This window comes from Polypterus senegalus, chromosome 12 (genome assembly GCF_016835505.1).
Source record: "Polypterus senegalus isolate Bchr_013 chromosome 12, ASM1683550v1, whole genome shotgun sequence".
Lineage (NCBI taxonomy): Eukaryota > Metazoa > Chordata > Cladistia > Polypteriformes > Polypteridae > Polypterus > Polypterus senegalus.
The window spans coordinates 52,072,661-52,094,374 of record NC_053165.1 but is presented as its reverse complement, the minus strand read 5'-3'; the positions used below and the strand labels follow the sequence as shown (position 1 = coordinate 52,094,374).

At 41.2% G+C, this 21,714-nt stretch overlaps 1 protein-coding gene across 1 annotated transcript in view; it reads left to right on the top strand.

Moving 5' to 3' along the window:
• Positions 1 to 21,714, top strand: part of sema3bl (sema domain, immunoglobulin domain (Ig), short basic domain, secreted, (semaphorin) 3bl) — a 68,584-nt gene that overhangs the window by 45,034 nt on the left and 1,836 nt on the right. Inside the window, exons 3-4 of the mRNA XM_039771314.1 lie at positions 4,265 to 4,327; positions 17,617 to 17,736. Coding sequence (XP_039627248.1) covers positions 4,265 to 4,327; positions 17,617 to 17,736 — 183 coding nt within the window. The remainder of the gene's footprint in view (positions 1 to 4,264; positions 4,328 to 17,616; positions 17,737 to 21,714) is intronic.

Here is a 21,714-nt window from a genome sequence, read left to right as displayed (position 1 = left end):
ATGAGTCGAACAATGCCGGGAAGGCCGACGCAGAACAAAGGGTCTGAGTCACCTCCAGAATTGGGCTGGCTTTCATCTGATTTGATCCCAAAATGAGGTGCATGATGGAGGTGAAGCATAACTGAAGAATGTCCATCTGTGCGTCTGCACTGCGTTCCCATGTTCTGAGGAAACTGATGGCACGACCAGATGAGTGGATATAAATTGACCTTAGTAATGTAAGAAGCACAAATACAAAAATGACAAAGTTGCTCACTTGTTTGTCAAGGATAAAAACTTCCTGTAAACTTTATACAGGATGGTCTGTGTCATTTAAAAAAAAATTTTGCTCCTCCTCATGGATGTTTTTTGTTTTTTGGCACCATTCTGAGTAAGCTGTAGAGGTTATTGTTGCGTAAAAATCCCAGGAGATCCAGAAATATGTAAACCTGCCTGTCTGGCACCAACAATCACGCCACGGTTGAAATCACCAAGATCAAGTTTCTTCCCCATTCTGGTGTTTGATGTGAACATTAACTGAAGCTCCAGACCTGTCTCTGCATGATTGTATGTCTTGTGTGCTGCCAAATGATTGGCTGATTGGATAATTGTATAGCTAAGCGAGGGTACAGGTGTCCCTAATAATGTGATCAGTGAGTGAACACATCAATACGTGTGCTGATCCCCACTTTGGAAAAAGGCTCATCCGCTGAATGCGTAACATTAATGAGTGACCAGCGAGGGCCTGGTAGGATGTGCACCTCCCACAGACTGAGAAGGCTTTGTGAAACTAAAGAGGAAACTGGCACTTAAAGGAAATTGGAGTCTCCCCAGGAGGTCTGAGGCCTGAGAATGACAATCCAAATGATGCCATAAAGTAATTCATGGCCCATGTCTCTATGGTCTCACATGTGTCTCCTCCTTGTCATTTATATATTAAGGCATTCAGTGTGCAGCATCATGTACGTAGCTCTGCATTGCATATGGTGATGTGATGTGGTGGGAGAGGCCATTTCAGAGTGCTGGTCACTTGCAGATTTTTCCTTTTGGAGAAGAATGGCTCCTATGTTAATCAGCAGTGTGCAAAATGGCTTTTTTGTTTATAGTTGGATTTTCAGTCTTTGCTTTAGATTTCATATTTTCATATCAGACATCTTCATAGGATCATGAAATGTCTGTTTCCTTTGTGCTAAACTCCTTGTCACACTGTGATAGAGTTTTAAAACAAAATGCCCCTTTCTTCAGTGGAGATTCCTTTAAGAAGTACTAATATGTAAACCTAAGATTATATTAAACAATGCACTGTAATTCACCCATACCCTCATTTCCTATCTCAATTCAGTTCCAGAAATCGATTTGGAGGGCTTTAGTTTGAATACAGAGATGGGAATTCCCATTATTTCTCAGTAACTGCACTATCTGTTGTGACAGATAGGGGGCAAAATCGCTCCCTTGAACCCCAGTCCACGAATCCAGACACCAGGTAAAAGTCCAATAATCGACTTTATTAAATTGCCACAGTGCACAATGCACCCTCTCCTCCTCTATACTCATAAACAATCACAATAATCAATCACAGATACAATCCTCCGACTCCCAGATGCATTGCCACCCTTCCACCCAGCTCAGCTCGCCGTCTGGGAGCTCCCACAATCCTTTTATATTCGCTGACCCGGACAATCCCCAGTCCATGTGACCTTGTATCACTTCCGGGTCAGGTAAAAAGTCCTTTTCTTCACCCCGGCAGCACGTCATTCCCCTTGTCCACGTACTTCCAGGGCGTAGTGTAAATAACCGTTGTTCCCCCATGCAGCATCCCCTAGTGGCCCCCATGGCATGCAGCAGGGCTGCGTATAAAAACTGCAATGTCCATGATGCCCTGCTGGTCTTCAGGGGACCTCCATACTGCAGGGAGGGCTCCACCTGGCGGCTTGGAGGTATTGACGGGATAAACGGCCAGCCATACACCACACTGTCTAAGATGGGTTGAAATCTAGGTAATCAACGCAGACCTCAGCATTAACAATTGCAGTGCACTATCTATTGGAATATACTTTGTAAGAATGTTTGAATAAGATACATTGTGTTTGTCATTCCCACAGATTGTGCCTCACAAATATTTGTTGTAATAAAATACATTGCTACAAATATTTGTATTACTAACTAGCTGTGCTACCTATCTAAGATGGGTTGAAATCTAAAAAATCAACATAAACCTCAGCGTTAACATTTGCAATGCACCGTATGATACATATGTCTCTCTGGTGTGGGATTTGTAAAAGCATGTTTGTGACACACTGTTTATTGGAGTGACAAAGGCAATGCATTTTATTGCTTTGTGATGCTCCATCATTCGGAATGATATAGACATATCAACTGGAAAGATGCACAGACACTATCCTATTATTAAGGTGGATATTTATATTGTGCTATCTGTTGGAATGACAAATGGAATGGAATGCATATGTCTGTTATAAGCCATTTGGTATAGGGTTTGTAAAAGAAGTGCTAATGTTTGTGATGCACCATCTGATGGAATGACAAATGGTATACATATATCTGTTATGAGCCATTTGGTATGGGGCTTGTAAAAACTGTTAATTGTTGTGATCTGCCATCTGTTGGAATGACAAATGGAAGGCATATGTCTGTCATATGCCGTTTAACCTGGGATTAGTAAAAGAAGTGCTAATGTTTATAATGTGCCATCTGTTGCAATGTAAAATGCAATCCATTTTATTACTACAAATGTTTGTGATGCGCAATCTGTTCAAACGACAGAGACAGAGCAACTAGACAGACACCTTTTTATTAAGGCAAATAGAGGCAATTCTATTCATATTCAAAATGAAGCTAACTTGCAAATCACCCAGACCCTAAGTGTACTTTCAAATTTTATAAATGAACACAAATCTCATCAAATAAACCAGCAATCACTGTAAAATCCATCCATCCATTATCCAACCCACTATATCCTAACTACAGGGTCACGGGGGTCTGCTGGAGCCAATCCCAGCCAACACAAGGCGCAAGGCAGGAAACAAACCCCGGGCAGGGCGCCAGCCCACCGCAGATCACTGTAAAATAATTATGTAAATTGCAAAGAAATGTTTTTCTCATTATACTGTCAATAATGGTAAGGGTGCCATGTTAGACTGATGTGCATTAAAGTGTTTCCAATCAAATAAAACAGGATATGGAGTAAAAGAAATAAATGAAACAATGAAACTACGCACCTACTGTTAAAGAGGATGTTTGGCTCAAACAGAAGACAAACTGAGAGGAAGGGAGTTGGCAGTTCGCTGGTAGAAGGGGAACCGTAACAATCAGAGTGAAGTAAAGGTGTGAATTGCAGTCATCTTTATTCATTTCTTCTATGTATTTCACCATAATAACTGGATATAACATAAACTGAAGTTAAAAGTGAAAAATAATTAGTGCTAGCATATTTGCCTGGAGGCAAAACATGAAGTATAATGCTGTTCTTTATTATCGAACTAAGTGACTTCTGTCTGAAAGAAATCATCAGAGGAAAGCTGAAGAGTCTGGATACTGTTATGCACTTCAATAACTGAATATAAATTCATGCTCAGATAAATTAATGTTCTGACTCCCAAGAATTTGAAAATCTGCATAAGAGTGTGGTTTCATTACTATGCCCTGCTTAATATTTCCAAATTTAAATGTGCCTAGTGAGTAACAATAAAAATTTACCAATGTCTATTTAGTCATCCCAAATCCCATCTAGCGGCACGGGAACAGTAAGCGACTTTGTGCCGTTTCCACCGCATCTGGCTGTTGTGGTAGCCGCCACGTCGGCTCCTGAGGACTTGTGTCCTTTAATGCTAGTGACAGGTTCTGTGGGTACAGACAGAAGAATGCTTTGGTTTGGCTGTATTATTCACAGAACTAGTAGGATGCCACTGTTTTCACCAGTCGCTGCAGATGGCAATGGTGCCCCAGAAAGTAGCGTGTGGCCAGCGTTCAGAAGGGGGTATGGGGATTATTTTCTCTAACTTGACTGGAATGTCACCAACATCCCAAGCTTTCTCTGGCAAGAAGTGGTAATTGATATGAAAAACTAAGACAACACCTCACTGACACCTACTGTCTCATCTGGAGTTCTAGGACATGAGCGTGTTTCTTAATAGATATGTAGATTGGGGGCACACAGCAGGGCAGTACACTGAGGAATAGCAAGGATATTCTAAGGAAATACCTAGACAACACAAAGGGGGTCTGCAGACAGCATGAGTTAATGTGACGGACTTCTTTTGCCTTTCAGATTTCTTGGCCCCCGCTGCCTGGAAATAAAGAAGACTGTGTTCTCAAGGGCAAGGATCCCCTGGTAAGTGTTTATGTGAAATGGCACCCGAGGCCTTCATTACATTTATAGAGGAAAATGTTTTTGGTAACCGTCAGACTTAATAAATGACAGTCCATGTTGGCTCTGGGCGGCTCATTTGTATTTATGGAAGGGGCAGGTGGACTGCAGACTTGGGACTTATCTGAATCCTTTAGTTTAAGGAAAAATGCTTTATTAGCGTATTTAAAGGAATAATTTGTAGGTACTTATTATTCATAGATACATTTGTCATACTTGTAGCTTCCATGCCAATCATTAGCAGGGGTTGTCACCTTCATGATCAGGAACAGTAATGAGTGCCACCTGCGCTACACTCTGTGCGTCATTCAAAGGGATCCGTGCTGCTCACAGTTGTGTCCAAATGAACTAAGTGGAAATTTAAATCTTGAAGTAAGTAGAGTGCCTTCAGAAAGCATTTTTATGCACTTTGTTACGTTGCAGCCTTATTTTAAAAAGGTTTCAGTGATTTCCAACACCACTCAATTCCCCAAAATGACAAAGTGAAAACAGGATTTTAGGAACTTTTGCAAAATGGATTAAAAATGCAAAACTGAACTATCACATGAGGTTTAAGGAGTTGCGTGCAGAGTGTAGAGACTGAATCATGACAAAGCACAAATTTGCGGAAGGCCTCAAAAAATATCTACAGCATTGAAGGTTCTCGAGCGCAGTGGCCTCAATAATTCCTAAATGGAAGACGTTTGGAACAACTACGAGTCTTCTTAGAGTGGAGTACCTGGCCAAACTGAGAAACTGGTGAAGAAGAGCCACAGTGACTGAGCTCCAGAGGACCTGTGCGGAGATGGGAGGAATTTCCACAAAGACAACCAGTACTGCAGCACCCCACTAATGTAGGTGTTTTGGCAAAGTGGGCAGATGACCCATGAAGACCTGCATGGAGTTTACAAAGAGGCAGCTAAAGGACTATCAGACAGTGAGAAAGAATATTTTCTGTTCTGATGACCCCAGGATTGAACTGTTTGGCATCAGTTTTGAGTCGTGTTTGGAGGAAGCCAGGCACCACTCGTCACCTGCAGAATACCATTCCAGAGGTGAAGCCTGGTGGTGGCAGTTTCATGCTATGGGGTTCTTTTTCAACAACAGGAACTGGGAGATGAGACAGAATTGAGGGAAAGATGAGCACAGCAAAGTCCAGAGGTACCTTTAATGAACACTTTCCCAAGAGCGCTTTGGACCAAAGACTGGGCCGAAAGTTGACCTACCAACAAGACAATGACTTTTTGACTGCAAGAAACAAGCAGGCTAAGCACAAAGCAAAGGCAACACAGGAGTGACTTAGGGACAACTCTATGAATGTCCTCAAGTGGACTAGAAAGAGCCCAGACTTTGAACCCATATGATCATCTCAGGAGTGACCTGAAAACAGCAGTCCATCCAACCTGTCAGAGGTTGAGAGGAGCTGCAGAGAAAAATGGCATCAAATCAACAAAAACAGGCGTGTGAAGCTTGTCACATCAGACCCAAGGAGAGTCCCGACTGTAACCACTGCCAAAGGGGCTTCAGCTAAGCACTGGACCTGAACACTTCTTTCAATGCAAGTTATCACTTTCTTATTTTTGAAAAAAAGTGTAAAATTTTGAAAGTCCATTCAAACAGGCACCCATTTCAAATCTCCAATTACCCCCACGCCATTGGGTACTTGGAGGGAAAAGACAAGCGTAAAGAAGAAGGAAACACCAGACGGGCACAGGGAGGCTGTGCCAACACCAAACAGACTGTGACCGGGTCTGGAAATTCAAACTTGTTCATGAATCTGAAGCGCTAACCACTACGCTGCTGAGATGCCCCCTTATTTTATTGTATTGAAATATTCTTCATTGGAATTTTACTCCACTGACCTACATAAAAACTCTCCATATTTGAAAGCAAAATTATACACATCCTCAGGATGGAAAACAGCCTTATTTACTCCCACTGAAACCAAAGGTGCAGACCTTCTGGCCATTAACTTTTGAAGATTTGTCTATGGCAACCTTTCCAATCTGGACTCAACAGTTTTTAACTATTTGTCTTTTACAGATTGCTTAGGCTGGGTGTAGACCACCAGTATAGTATACCTCTGTATTCTTTGATTAGGCCTCTTCTTAATATTGACCATTTTTTTCCAAACCAGACCTGTGTAGCTTTAGCTCTTTAGCTGTCGCATGGCAGGTGACGTTTCACCTGAACCCCAGAGCTGCCGTAGACTACAACAGGTTTTCTTTAGCCAGTTCCTTTTACCCTTGGAGGTTCATCTATAATCTGATGAAGTGCAGGATCCCCATAACATGATGTTGACCCTCTCATCCTTCATATTAGGGAAGACGTTCTCAAGATGTTGTGATATGTTTCTATTTTACTGTTGGTGCCTACGCCAACATGGCCACTATTGGTCTTTTCAGAGTGTAGAATCTTTTTCCAGTTGTACTCCTGCTTGAGATCTGTTGACAGCTTTTTATCAATGGTTTCCAATTTTTCCACTCCTCCTTGAAGCCAAGAATTGTGAAGTGCCAGTGTTATGGTATGTGAAGTGTTTCCATTCTTGGCTTTGACCCTCTTGACAGCCTCCCCGACTAGTGCCCTTCTCAATTGTGCAGGGCACCCTATTCTAAGCAGATTTCTAGTTGTTATCTTCACTTCTTTATCATGAATTTTACTTGGGCATTGGTGGGTGGGGGGATCTTTCCGTACCTCTTGTTCTTATCCCAAAGTGCTTTGAATGCTACTTTATCTTCTTGAGGTGGTTTTTGTTCTCAGCATCTGTGGAATTTCCCAGCAATGAGTGAACTCATTTTAAATTCATGGGACACAGCATTCCGTTAATTATGTCATTTGTGAGGACAATTGATTAGCCTGATGTGAATGTGAGGGGGTGCGAGTGAATGAATGGACTCTGCAGTGCACTAGCCCCCCATCCGGGGTTGGTTCCTAACTTGTGCCGAGTGCTGCTGGGATAGCCTCTGAATTTGACTGAGACGGTCAATAATGTTCTGTGACATTATGCTAAATTTAATGGAGTGCTCAGGGTCTATTAGTTATAAGAGCCGATCCTAGAAAGTTAACGTTAAATCCTCATAAATATTTACTTAATTAGAATAGAAGTTACCTTTATATTGCTACATAGTTACTGGAAGATTCTGTTTTATCCCCTATAAGCTAACATGCTAATGGAACATTCTTAATATTCAGTTTATCCTTCATGAAGCAACACTCAATACCCCTAAATGATAAAGTGACGACAGGGTTTATTTTTTTTTTTTTTAGATTCATTAAAATATAAAAAAAAAAGTCTCAGTAACACAAGCATTCAGATCCTTTACTCAATACTTGGCTGAAGCCCTCTTGGCATCATTTCCAGCCTGGAGTCTTCTTGAGTCACAAACTTCACACACCTGAATGTGGGGATTTTCCGCCATTCTTCTTCTCCGTTTTCAGGTCTCACAGAAACATTCACTTGGCTCTGGCTGAGCCACTCAAGGATATTCCCAGAGTTGTCCCTAAGTCACTCCTGTATTGCCTTTGCTTTGTACTTAGCGTCATTGTCCTGTTGGACAGTCAACGTTCAGCCCATTCTGAGGTGCAGGGTGCTCTAGGTTTCATTAAGGATATCTATGTACATTTCTCCATTTAACCTTTCTTCTACCCTGCCTAATCTCTACTGCTGACAAACCAAGCCTACAGTATGAAGTTGTCACCCCCATACTTCACTGTTGGAATGGTATTGCACAGTGGATGAGAGGTGCCCGGTTTCTCCAGACATGATGCTCAGAATTGAGGTCAGACAGTTCAATTTTGGTGTCATCGGACCAGAGATTCATGTTCCCTGTAGTTTGAGAGTCCTTTAGGTGCCATCTTGCATGCTCCAAGCAGTCTTTCATGTGGCATCTGGCCATTTGACAGTAAAGCCTGGATTAGTAGGGCATTATAGTGGTGGTTGTCCTTCTGGAAGTTTCTCCCATCCCCACACAGTTTCTCTGGAGTATGGCCCGAGTGACTATTGAGTTCTTGGTTACCTTGCTTATCAAGGCCCTTTACACTGCTTAGTTTAGCCCAGTGGGCAGCTCTAGGAAGAATCATGGTTGTTCCAAAGTTCTTCCATTTCAGAATTATGAAGATCACTGCACTCTTGGGAAACTTCAATGCTGCAGAATTGTTTTATGGCGTTCCTTTGATCATTAAGTTGACATATTGTGAATCCTCCCTATGAGCACCACAAACAACTCTTTCAGCCACAGGGCTTGGTAATTGTGGGACCCTCTATAGACAGGTGTGCATCATTCCTAATCATGTCCAATCAATCGAATTGACCACTGGTGGACTTCAGACAAGGTGTAGAAACATCTCTAAGCAATTGTCAAGTGTTATAGCAAATTTGTGCCAATGGGATATTTCCATTTTTTATCTTTACTAAATTGGCAAAAATTTCTAAAATCCTGTTTTCACTTTGTCATTCTGGACAGAAGGCGGCAACAGAACAAAATGTGAAAAAGTCTGATGGCACTGTAACTAAGATGGAAGCTTGAAAACGAATCTTTATAAGAAAAATTCTTATTCTTTATGCATTTGATAAATTGTTCTGTTCATTTTGTGTGGACTATTTTTATTTTAAATTTTGCTGCAGTTCAGATCCTTGAGCAATGGATTTTTTTGTGTACAAGTCTTGATCTTCAGACCTTAAGATGTCTGACATTTTTAGATTAAAAAAAAATCATAATTTTTAAATGATCTGTAGAGATTAATTCTTCCATTCAAGTTGGAGTTTTAGAATTAGCAAGAAGTATCTCTTAAATAGGATTCCAACTATAATACTCAGTAAAGATCTAGCCCTGTCTATTAGCACCCTTTGTGGTGAAGGTTTATTCCTCTAACATTAGGGAACCCCCCTCGTGTTAAAACCCTTGAGGGCTTGTGTTGTCATCCATTTAAGAAGAAAGGCAAGAAGAAACTGGGAGAAGGTTCCAACGGGAGGGCCTAAGCTGTGTGCTGATTGCTAAGTCCGTCCGTTTGTGGATCGGCTTAGCGAGCTTTTGAAGTTTCTTTTTCCTCTTTCAAGGAGACTGCTCAGCAGAGATGTGAAATTATAGAAATGGAAACCAGAAGAGTGCAGCTGGAGAGCCTCAATTACCTTTGAAAAAGAAAATATATTAGATGTCAATCATAAATGCTGAAACGTGTAATGGCAATGTTTAAAATGCAACAGTTTAATAGCTATAGTAGCACGATAGTTTAATAACCCAATTGCGTGTAATAGCATGGCAGCTCCAGTACGCCGACTCCTGTCAAGTCTGTTTTTCCTGCAGCCTTATCCTCGGGGGCTGATCCTGTCAGGTCATATTATCCTACGTCTTAACCTCTAATTCTGTCGGATTTCGGTATGCTGTAGTTTTCTCTCTCTCACACCTTTGATCCTGAGATCTTTGTCTCGGGCAGGTTTGCCCTTCAGGGTTGGTTTGTGTCAGATCTGAGTATCCTGCAGCTTTACATCCGGGCGACTAATGCCATCAGAAAAACAATCTCTGGCAGCTTAACCCGAAGGATGACTCCTGATTCTGTCAGACATGATGAGGAAGCACTTTTCCTCTCTAGGAGCTAATTATTTCTGATTTCTGTCTGAAGATTTTATTTATTTTTTTGCCCCAGTTTAGCCCGATTGTGGCTGCGTATAAAAGCCAGGCCATTTTATTTTCTTCTGATAGGAACTGGGCCTAATTTCCACACAAGACCAAGAAAAGCTGAGTATACAGACAGGAAGACAATTTGGGAAAAATGTATTCCTCAGACGCATTCCTTGAGATAAATTTCGGGCGGCAGTCATGCAATTACAAGAACTGGACCTTTCAATACAAATGAAAAGCAGCAGCACAAATTCAAAGTTTTATCTGAATCTTTGAAATTCTGAAGACGTTCTCCCGCAAATCAGTCTGACTATCCGGAGAGTAATGCAGTTGCTGGCAGGCAGCTCCAGTCTCTGTGTGGCCTCGCTTTGGGCCCGCGTTCAAAGGCTGCCTGCTTTATCACTCTCCTAACGAAGGGGAACGGGCAGCTAATGACCATTGTGCATGGGACTGCTGAACCCCCAGTGTGTTTGTTTGGTGATCTTTAACCCTGCGGGTTGCGACCTTTCCTTCAATGTTTAATTAACCCTGTGGCCTCCATCGCTCTTTGTCCTTTGAAGCAGCATTGCTGTGTGTTGAGTCTATAGCGGGATTGAACCCCTTAGCCCAAATTCCCCACCGCCCACCCCCCTAAGGATATTTGGCTTTAACGGAAAGCCTGTGAATTGGGATCATCATGGGAGCTGACAGGTAGCGTGGGCTTGACAGCATTAGTACATTTGGAATGGTCTTCTGATTTTCTTGTATTTTTTTGCAGTAATTGGTTTGAGTCATTCAACATTCATTTTTAAAAAGTTTTCTGACACCAGGAGTTGGTGGCAGATGTAGGACTTTAGGTTAGTAACTCTAAGATTCACATTGATTTAGGCATTTTGGACAACTTCTCAATGCTGTTCCGCAGTTTGCTCCTAACCCTTTTTACATTTTTTGTAATCATCCAAAAATTTGATGGTGAGATTTTGATGAATCTCGATGTTTTAGACCTGACTTTCTCGTATACGAAGTACAGGTAAAGTATTGGAATCCTCCCAAAATTTCATTTCGAGATTTTGATGAATCTCAACATTTTAGGACCTCCCTGAGTCTGAAAATACCATTTTTGGAATTATGTCTGTCTCTGTGTGTGTGCGTGTGTGTGTGTGTGTCACGTAGGTCAACCAAATTTTGCATACAAATATTAGGTACAAAACATAGATTTCTATCAACTTTTAACAGAAGTTGTACTTTACCTTTTTATTCATGCAGCTGGAGAGTCTAGCTTATTCAACTTTACTTTTATAATAATTGTTCGATATATTATAAATTTGATTTGTTGTTGATTATTCTTTAATGTACATAATATAAAAATATAATCATTGTCTTGCGGTTTACTCCTCAAATACCCATTCCCATATCAGAGCATATTAAAAAGTCTAGGGGAGACCACTCCCGATTTGTTTTATTAAAAAAATAGAAGTGTGTCTCGCCTATAATTTCAGCACAACTCATGAAGTATCGAAAGTATAGGTGAAGTATAAGAAATCCCGGAGTTCATTTTGTCCATACAGGATTTTTGAACACCAGTACAGTATCTGGTGGCTGTGAAACATTTTCTGCTCAGGTCTACTAAACCTCACAGAATAAGCCATGCCCTTTGACTTCATTAATGCACTAGCTACCATAAATCTCCCCACATGATCTAATCAATAGTTATACGCAGTACAGTATGTAGCGAAATGCTTACCTGCTAAACTCCAAGACTGTGCATGAGAAAGAAGAATTTTGGGGCACCTTGCGTCCAACCCCGTATAATTAAACAATTGAACAATGAAAAATAAGCAAGTGGTGAAAGTGAAAAATGGGTCATTCTGACTGGTGAATCAGGCAGTCTGTTCAATATGGTGGCTCTTCCTTTAATAAGGAATTCTGGGAGGATGAGGCGGGTCCATCATAGATGGCATGGTGTCAATCTTCTTTTCGGCAGAGGAAGGAGAATATACACATGTGTATGACAATATAAAGAAGACAATTAAAATTTAAAAGGAAACCATATAAATATTAATAAATGTCAATATATGCAATAGCAATATCTACTTAAGAATACTGAGCAAACTGCACTCAGTGTTTTAAATGAGGTTTTATTACAAATTAGAAGTGTAATGACAGCAAAAACAACGATAAAGAGTTGGGGACACTACCTGGTGACCCTGTGTAAATATTAATAAAAAATAATGAATAATTAAAAGCAATAATGAAAAGATGCCTTACACATATACATTCAGAACAGAACTAATTCAGAGAAGGTGGTCTTTAATGATCCTGGCAGGAAGGAGTTGGTCCAGGAGGGCCAACAACTGAAGTGACATTAGAGGTGGATTGGCTGTCAGTCTTCTGTTCTGTGGAAGAAGAAAGGCAAGGCATTAGACAACAGCACCACCCCCTGATCCAGCAGGTTATTACCATCACCAGGGCCCTTAGGGTGCCTTCAATGGGCAGCCACGTGACAACATCCATGTGGGTGTCCTCCCAGTACTCCAGTTTCCTCCTACAGTCAAAAGACATGCAAGTTCAATGGATTTGTGGTGCTAAATTGGCCCGTGGGTGAGTGTGTGAGATAGATTGGTGCCCTATCCAGGGATTGTTCCTGCCTGGCACCCTATGCATATTAGGATGGGCTGCAGCTTCCTTGCGACCCTGCTCTGGTTTGGAAGATGGATGGGTGGAAAGCAGAGATGACTTAGATATCAGTATTTACGTTTCTCATTTCTTTTGTAAGCTTGAAAAAGTTTACCCCATCAGAAATGCCTCTTTTTATAAAAGCAAATTAAGCAATACTGCAATAAATAAATACTGAGTACTTTGAGCCAACGAATTATTAAGCTGAAGAACCAAGAAAAGCTATAGGAGCTCTTTGCTTAATATGTCTGCATAAAGCCTCACTGGGACTGTGACAGACAAGTCCGAAGTTTTTTCTTTTTAGATATTCTTCATTTTTATTCTTTCTGGTTTGTGTACAGACCATTGTGCCTGTATATATTTAGTTATCTATGTATTTATGTATTTATTAATTTTAAAAGCTTCTGTAAAAAGCCAGATTACCCTCTGGGGGAAAACAAAGATCTATCTACCTCTTTACCTACCTAACTACAATTACAGATTCTCTAGACTTCCAATTGTTCCTTATTATCAAAGAGGCTTTTCTTCTAGATCCAGATAACTACTAAAGATAAATGCAGAATAGGAGAAATAGTGGTCCTTGTGCCAGCTCCAGAAGGCCCTGTTAATGAGCCCCACCCAAGTCTTTCCCTTTCTTTGTATCGGTGCTTTCTGTTTCTTGCCACCTGCATGTGGATGATCTGCCACAAGTCTGAAGGAGACTCTGAGCAGTGGCATTGTACTTTTCTTATACCCCTTTTTGACATTCAACACTACCAGATGTTGCATGCTTTTACCTGCTCAAGCACTGGGATTACAAGAATGAAGCACCTGTCTTATGAGCTGTGCCTTAACTTGCTGACAAAGACCTGGAAAGCGGCACATGCAGCATGCAGGCTTCCTTCTGCCTCATTACATCAGAGGGGCAATTCCCTCACACATGAATACTGTTTGCTAAATGGAGACAATAAGGCTTCTCCATTCTGGAGGCTCAACTGCCATTGCACCTCATTGTTGAAGTGAAAGCCTAACGTCAGCGCTTGGAATTCTTGAACATGAGATCCAAGTGTTGAATACATTTTCATTTTTGTTTTTTGATGTATTAAAAACTCCAGCATCAATCAACATTTTCTTTATGTACTATTGTTGTTAGAATTTCCTTTGAAGACATTGATAGATGTTAAAAAGGTGAAAGCAGGTTTGTTTTGGAGGTGCAGTCTATTTGTGTCCAAGCAGAGCACTGAAAGATGAGATTATTCATTTTTTAACATGTCAGATAAAAATGTAAAATGAGAAAATGAGACAAAGAAAGGGAAGTAACGACAGACAGTGTTGGAATTAAACAGTGGGACTCATCTATCTATCTATCTATCTATCTATCTATCTATCTATCTATCTATCTATCTATCTAATCCTACCAACTATGGTAAGTTGTCTGTCATTCTGTCTGTCTAACTGACCATGGAGGTTTTTTTTCTCTAAGGACACTGCTGACAGGAAGTTTTTGATTTCCTCTCCTCTGTTGCCAGCTAGCCATATTGGTGGTAATATTGATGGGCAGATATGTTAATCAGTTTAAATCTAAACAAATCTGAATATATATATATATATATATATATATATATATATATATATATATATATATATATATATATATATATATATATATATATAGTGAAAAAACGAATCTCAATACACTGAAAAAGGTTTGGGGCAGTCACCCGTATGTTGTTCCTGGCTGCAAAAGGTGTAAATTGAATACAACGATGTTGCTAGTTTGAGTTCCCTGAATGAACTGAAGTAGTTTGGCAAGATGGAGATTTTATAGTCTGTAACCCAGAAGTGACCTCAGTCTGGGTGCCAGTACCAGAAGTGATGTCAGTCTGGGAGCCGGAACAGGAAGTGACAGCAGTCTAGGCACCAGGAACAGGAAGATTTTCCCATATCTGATCTGCAGAAATAAGTTTAGAGCACCCCGCCACCCCCTGGCCCGGCGGGTAATCATCTCCACTTGGTCCATTCAGCTCGCTCCTAGTCGCACATGTGTGACAATATATATATTTATTGTTAAAGGATAAGGCAGTTGACATAAACATGTTTGGGGATGGCCACCCCAAATTTTCTAATTCTCGAAAACTATTTTGGGAAATGGAGAACAGTAGCTGGTGCTTGTGAGTTTGCCTGGATGGTCTGATATGACAAGCAAGCCAGTGAGTTTGAGACGGTTACCACAAACTGTCCAGAAGAAGGAACAGCCTCTTATGTATTTCTAGATAAACAGGAAACACAATCGGCTAATCTTCTTGGGTGTCTGCTGGGCACTCGTCTTGTGAGCAGCTGTAGCCACCTGTCCCAGAGCCACCTGCTGAAGGAGGATACTGTAAATCTTAATCTGTGTCTTCCTCCACAATTCCAGGAAGCAATAGCTGTGCATCAAGCCATGGTAGCCGAGCCATCTCTTCCTGCGACCGCCCCGACGAGCTTGACTTCTCGGCCTTCGGCTGTCTTCCTGTACTGCTGACCTGCCACAGAGGAAGCCATCTGCCTCTCCTCATCCTGTTATATTCTCTCTTGGCCCCTTTCCTGATTTGCCGTCCTCGGCCAGAATGGTCTCTTGTATCAAGTGGTAGCAATTCATCCAAAATGTGCCCAGCCTTAAAATTCATTTGATTTGAAGCAGACGGATACATCTACAGCTTTTGTGTCTTATGTCTCTCTTGATGTTTCTCGTGTTCTTTTAGGTTTTATAAAATTTAGAGGGCTGCCCTGTTGCAGCCTATAAGATCAATTCCTAGCTGTGGTCCCCTTCTTTGGGGATAACTTATGTTCTCCCTGTGGTTCTGTATGTTATCTCCCACAGTCTACAAACATGGTGTCAGATTAACTGGTGTCTGTAAGCTGACCCATTGTGACTGTAGATGGGACTGAGGTTAAGTGGCTATTGCTGCCAGGAATGGCTCTGGCTCCCCCATCCCCCTGAATCAATTGGAAGGATTCAGAAAATAGATGGATTTAGAAGATAATTTGAGGGAGAGGAATTTCCATTTAAACAGAGGCACCAGTAAAATATAGAGGGAAGAAGAATGGGGTCAGCGGCAACTCATCCTCTGCTGTTGCACAGAGCGTAGATCTATATGTTAACAATAACGAACAATTAGTAAAAGCCATACAGTGCCTAGCAAAAGTCTTCACCCCTTGGAAGTATTCACCTTTTATTGTCATACACCATTGAATCAAAGTGGATTTCATTTGGCTTTTTTAAGACTGGTCAACAGGAAGAGACTCTTCGGTGTTAAATTAATTACGAATGTAAAAGGCAAAATAATGAATTGTGTAAGCATTCACTCCCTTCAAGTCAGTATATAGTGGAATGCCCTTTGGCAGCCATGACAGTCTGTGTATTTAAGTCTTTCTGTGTCAGCTTTGCCCATCTGAACGCTGCCATTTCTCCCCATTCTTCTTTGCTAAAACTGTTGAACCTCTGGCAGCTTGCCTGGGGCTTGTGAGTGATCAGCCTCTGTCAAGTCCAGCCACAAATTCTCACCTTGATTGAGATCTGCACTCGAATCGGCCACTCCAGGACAGTCAGAGTGTTGCTTTGAAGCCATTCTTGTGTAGCTTTGGCTTTATGGTTGGGGTCATTGTTTAGATGGAAAACCAATATTCTCCCAAGGTTCTTTCAGACCACATCAGGTTTTTCCTTCAGGATTTTCCTTATTTTTCTTCATTCATTTTACCTTCATCCCTCACAAGCCTTCTAGGGCCTGCTGCAGTGATGCATTCCCACATCATGACAATGCCACCATCCTTACTTCATGGTGGAGATAATGTGCAGTGTGTGGCTTACACCAAACATGGTGTTTAGTCTGATGACCAAAATGTTCGTATCTTCAGAGTCTCCCTTGTGCCTTCTGGTAAACTCTCACCGAGTCCTGTGTGTTTGCTCTCTTTGCCACCCTCCCATAAAGCTGAGGCTGGTGAAGCACTCGGGCACAGTTGTTGTCTGCTCAGTCTCTCCAGTCTGTAGCTTGTCGCTCCTTGTCAGTTTTCCTAAGTCTCATGGTGGGCTCATTCATCATCTTCTTGCACAGTCACACACTTTATTTTGAATGGTTAGCTCTAGGAGATTTCCAGCCATACTTTTTCCCTTTTTTATTGATTGATTGAAGTGGATATTGAGTAACTTGGATATTTTCATGTCTCCATTCCTTGATTTTGTGCTTTTCAATTACCTTTTTCACAGAGTTACTTGGAGTGCTCCTTTGTCCTTTTTGTGTAGGTTTGCCCACCATACTGACTCACCACATTTTGTCTCTTCCAGATCAAGTGAAGCCCCATGCAGGCGACCTCCATTGAGCTAATTCTAAAACCCCTGATGTTTTAGGGGGATCATATTAAAGGGGGTGAATACTTATGGGATCAATTATTTTGTATTTTATATTTGTAATTAATTTGGACTACTTTGTAGAGATCATTTTTACTTTATTTACTGTTGTCAAAAATGTCAAAACAAATCCCCTGTGATTTAATGTTGTATGACAATAAGTGTGAAAACTGTACATACTGTATGTGCCACCTGCACCATCTGGTTCTTAGTAGAAAATAACTAAAAATGAACTTGTGCAGTGCCATCCTCACTAACGTCCTGTATTCTGTCTGGATGCAGGTGATGACATATTTAAAAGCTGTTGAATATTTTTTTGTTGAATCATGGCAGGATCAAACTTTCCAGTTTTTTTTTTGCCTTTTTTAATGCCTCAGATGATTTCCTGGCAATTTGATGCCCTGTGGCCAAGGGGCCTAGTGCATTTTAATAATAGCTTACAGGCGTCTTGTGTAATGCTGCCCCATAACAAACAATCCACCCTTTGTACTTCCAGGCTGAGCATTCACTCCTAAGTGCTGAAAAGTCATCCAGCGGATGTGCCCCCTTGTGGCATAGTTTTGGATGGGGGGGGTTGGGGTGATTGGTTGGACAGCCATTAATGTCATTCTCTCTTTTTGTGTTGTTTTGTTTTGCAGAGCGACTGTGCAAACTATGTGCGTCTCCTTCACCCATACAACCGTACCCACTTGCTGGCCTGTGGCACAGGAGCCTTTCAGCCCTTGTGTGCTTTTATCTACGTGGGGCACAGAGGAGAGGTAAGCACTTTATCTGATTCTCTGAGTTAAAAGAGGCATGTCGAGGAGGAGGATGAGAACTCCCGCTTATCACGATACTTTAATGGCGTGTCAAGGCTGTCCATATTTTAAATGAATAAATCAATAATTATTTCATATAACGCTTTTCTTAAAGAGCAGTGTTGCTAAGCACTGTTCTTTGTGTGAGGAAACATAACATTATATAGAGCCTTTCACTTTGATCCTTATCACACAGCTTTAATTGAAATTCTCTATATTTTGTATCGCACCTTTCATATTGACATTTGTCACCCAGCACTATTCTTGCTGAACTATACTGTGCATCAGTCACTCTTGGGTTCATAAAGCAAATTTTATACTGACCACCACTACAAGGCACTTTAATAAACAATTTATGTGATGGTATTAGATATATCGTCCCACCCCCTTTATATATTATTTCCTCTGTTTTTAACACTTTACAAATGCAGCTCCTTATTTTACAAAGTGTCTTTTATGCAGAGCTCTGCCACTAAGTAGTAATATATAAAATCCACTCATCCATGTTACAGACCTGCTCTCAATATTTCAGGGTCCAGGGCATCTGAAGCCCATTCTGATCATTTCAGGTGCAAAGCAGAACCCGTCTTCAGATGAGATACCAGCTCATCTCAGTGTCCCTGTATTCTTACATGGGCCAGTTTGAAATTAACAATTAATCTAACAAGCATGTCTTTGAGGGAAATTAATGGATTAGCTGGAGAAAAGGAGAGAACATATCAAATAAATACTAGCTAGGCCAATAACTGGGCCCAGGAACCACAGCATAACTGATGTTAGTGCTAACATATTCATTTTGCAAAATGTAACACATTTTTCAAGTAAAGATGAATGTCTCCCATGGTGCATATTCATAATTTGAATATATATCATACTTCATATTCACTGATGCCAGTGCCCATGATCTAAAAGACAACACACTACTGGGGTGTAGTGCTGGACTGGCTGCATGCTGGGAGGCAGCTGAGTGGAATGACAGGGTCAGGTCCCTACACTAGCACTTCCATGGCCATATGTGCCTCTCATCATGCTTGTACACATTGTGTCTGTGAAGTCCTTTGGAGGCTGTGTTCTCCCTATCACTCATTTAAGCATTTCCCCTCAACCGTCTGGGGCTTGGAGGACCCTGCAACCCGAGCACACACAAGACAAGAGCAGAGGATAAGCCCACCTGTCAAAATGAAAACCCATGGCCGTACAGTTCTGAGATATCTCTTGCTTAAACTCTAAATGGACAAAAGCAGTGGGCTACTGGGTGTCCGAAGGGAGCCCATCCCACCTCTGTGAGACCTTCTTTATTGCGTCCACTCAAAGGAGCAATACTAGCATGTAACTGACACGAGAGACATGGCAGGCTCACGTCATGGGTGTCTCTAGTCCAGTTATTGGCCTGTATAACCACTACAACAACAACAACAACAACAACATTTATTTATATAGCACATTTTCATACAAACAGTAGCTCAAAGTGCTTTACATATTAAAGAATAGAAAAATGAAAGACATAATTATAAAAAATAAATCAACATTAACATCGAATAAGAGTAAGGTTCAATGGCCAGGGGACAGAAAAAACAAAAAAACTCCAGACGGCTGGAGAAAAAATAAAATCTGTAGGGATTCCAGACCATGAGACCACCCAGTCCGCCACTGAACATGTGCTGCTCCACAGGAGATAGTTGTTATGATTTGAAATAGTTTGTTACATTTTTTTTTCTTCTTATCCTTTTTTCTTTTGACCTATTGTTGTTTTTCCTAAAGAGTTATGCTTCAAGGATTCTTACTACATGGATATTTTTGGTTAATAAATTACCAGCAAGTGAAAATAATTTTATTACCATTAATTTCTGAGTGTATCATGTCTCTGTTTTATTCACTCTGATATGTTGTTACTGCATTGTCAGACATGGTGCACCATTGCTAAGAAACTTCTCCCAGAAAGCATTATAAGCCATGTCACCAATGTCATGCAACAACAACAAAGGCAGTTTATTTTTATATACAGTAATCCCTCCTCGATCACGGGGGTTGCGTTCCAGAACCCCCCGCGATAGATGAAAATCCGCAAAGTAGAAACCATATGTTTATATTGTTATTTTTATATATTTTAAGCCCTTAGAAACTCAATGAAATGGCATGAAATAACACCCTTTAGTCAAAAGTTTAAACTGTGCTCCATGACAAGACAGAGATGACAGTTCTTTCTCAAAATTAAAAGAATGCAAATATATCTTCTCTTCAAAGGAGTGTCTGCATCAGGAGTAGAGAATTTCAGAGAGAGAGAGCGAGCGCTCGCAAAGAAAAGCAAACAATCAAAAAATCAATGTGTGCTTTTAAGTATGCAGAAGCACCGCGATAAAGCGGCATTTCTTAGAGGAGCGTCCGTATCTACTAGGCAAACAGCCTCTGTGCAAACAGCACCTCTGCTCACACCCCCTCCGTCAGGCGCAGAGAATGTCAGAGAGGGTGAGATAGAGGCAGAGACAAGCAAACAATCAAGCACCGCGCGGCAAGCATATTTTATAGCACTGAGGAGTTTTAGTTAATATGTAATACATGCTCTGTTGGGCAGCTTCTAAGCCATCCGCCAATAGCGTCCCTTGTATGAAATCAACTGGGCAAACAAACTGAGGAAGCATGTACCATAAATTAAAAGACCCATTGTCCGCAGAAATCGGCAAACCAGCGAAAAATCCGTGATATATATTTAGATATGCTTACATTTAAAATCCGCGATACAGTGAAGCCGCGAAAGTCGAAGCGCGATATAGCGAAGGATTACTGTAGTCCAAAATCACATAAAAAATGTCTCAGTTGCCTTATAACTCCTGCCAAATTTGGTCAAGCATCCAAGATTTCGGATCCAGTTGTTAAACAAATTCAGTGGGAGCTCTTGGGAGGAACATCTTTTGAGTGTTCATTCAGAGCGATTCTTTGTTTGTCTTTAACAGTCTTATGTCTGGAATTTGGAGACAGTACATCTTATGATTATTCATTGAGTTAATTCTCGTTCTGACTACGCTAATGGTTTTGAGTTTAAGTTTTGGTGCCAGTTCGACTCTTGACTATTTTATGGTTTTGTGTCTATATTGTGGAGGCTTACTTCTTGATTCATAGTAATTCACCTGCCAGATTCATTGCTAGTTTTGCATGTAGGTTTTGGATGGTAATCAGCGTCTTGGTGTTCACCTGTATCCGAGTAATTTTCATAATCAATTCACGCTGCAATTTCCTGAACAAACGTACATCTCGTAGTCTGGCCACCCTTCCCCAAACGGTGGCCACTTTTTCTCTTACCATAGGGAAGTTTGATGGGGGTGTCAGCTGGATGTAAAAAAGAAGGTGGGTGCTACCTGTGTAGCAATCCAGCAGCTTACCTAGGATAAAGAGACTGGAGCAACACCAGCAGTAGGCAGTCAATCACTGTCTCTACTGCTGGACATGATGACAGAATCCCTTCTCAGTAAGAACTCCAAGGAAATGTGCTAGTCGGGGGCTGTCATTCTAAAGCAGCACACAGAGAGTGCCCAGAGTGGGCAAGACAAGTGGCAAGGTGGTCATTCTGTACTTAATCTGTCTAGTCTCTAAAGGTTAGCCGGGCTCTACCATGGGTCCTTTCAGCCGTTCCCTTGCATTGTTTATCTTTTTGCATTACCACCCCATTATGTTGAGATAAGAGACCTCTTTGGTTTCCTTCCTTCCAATTAAAGGTGAAAGAAAAGAACGCACTTTGTCCAGCAAGTGAAAGAAAATCGCTTGTTTTTGTGAAGGCCTGCTCATCAGCACTTGTCAGCGCTTTGCTGGGCCGGAGCACAGAGGCTGCATTCCTGACCTCTGAAGGGTGGCCAGCAGTCGTTGTGAAATCCTTCAGAACAACAGAGTTCTGTGTTCCCGGCTGATGGGACCCTTTGTCCTGCACTTGTCAGATTGTCCTGTGCT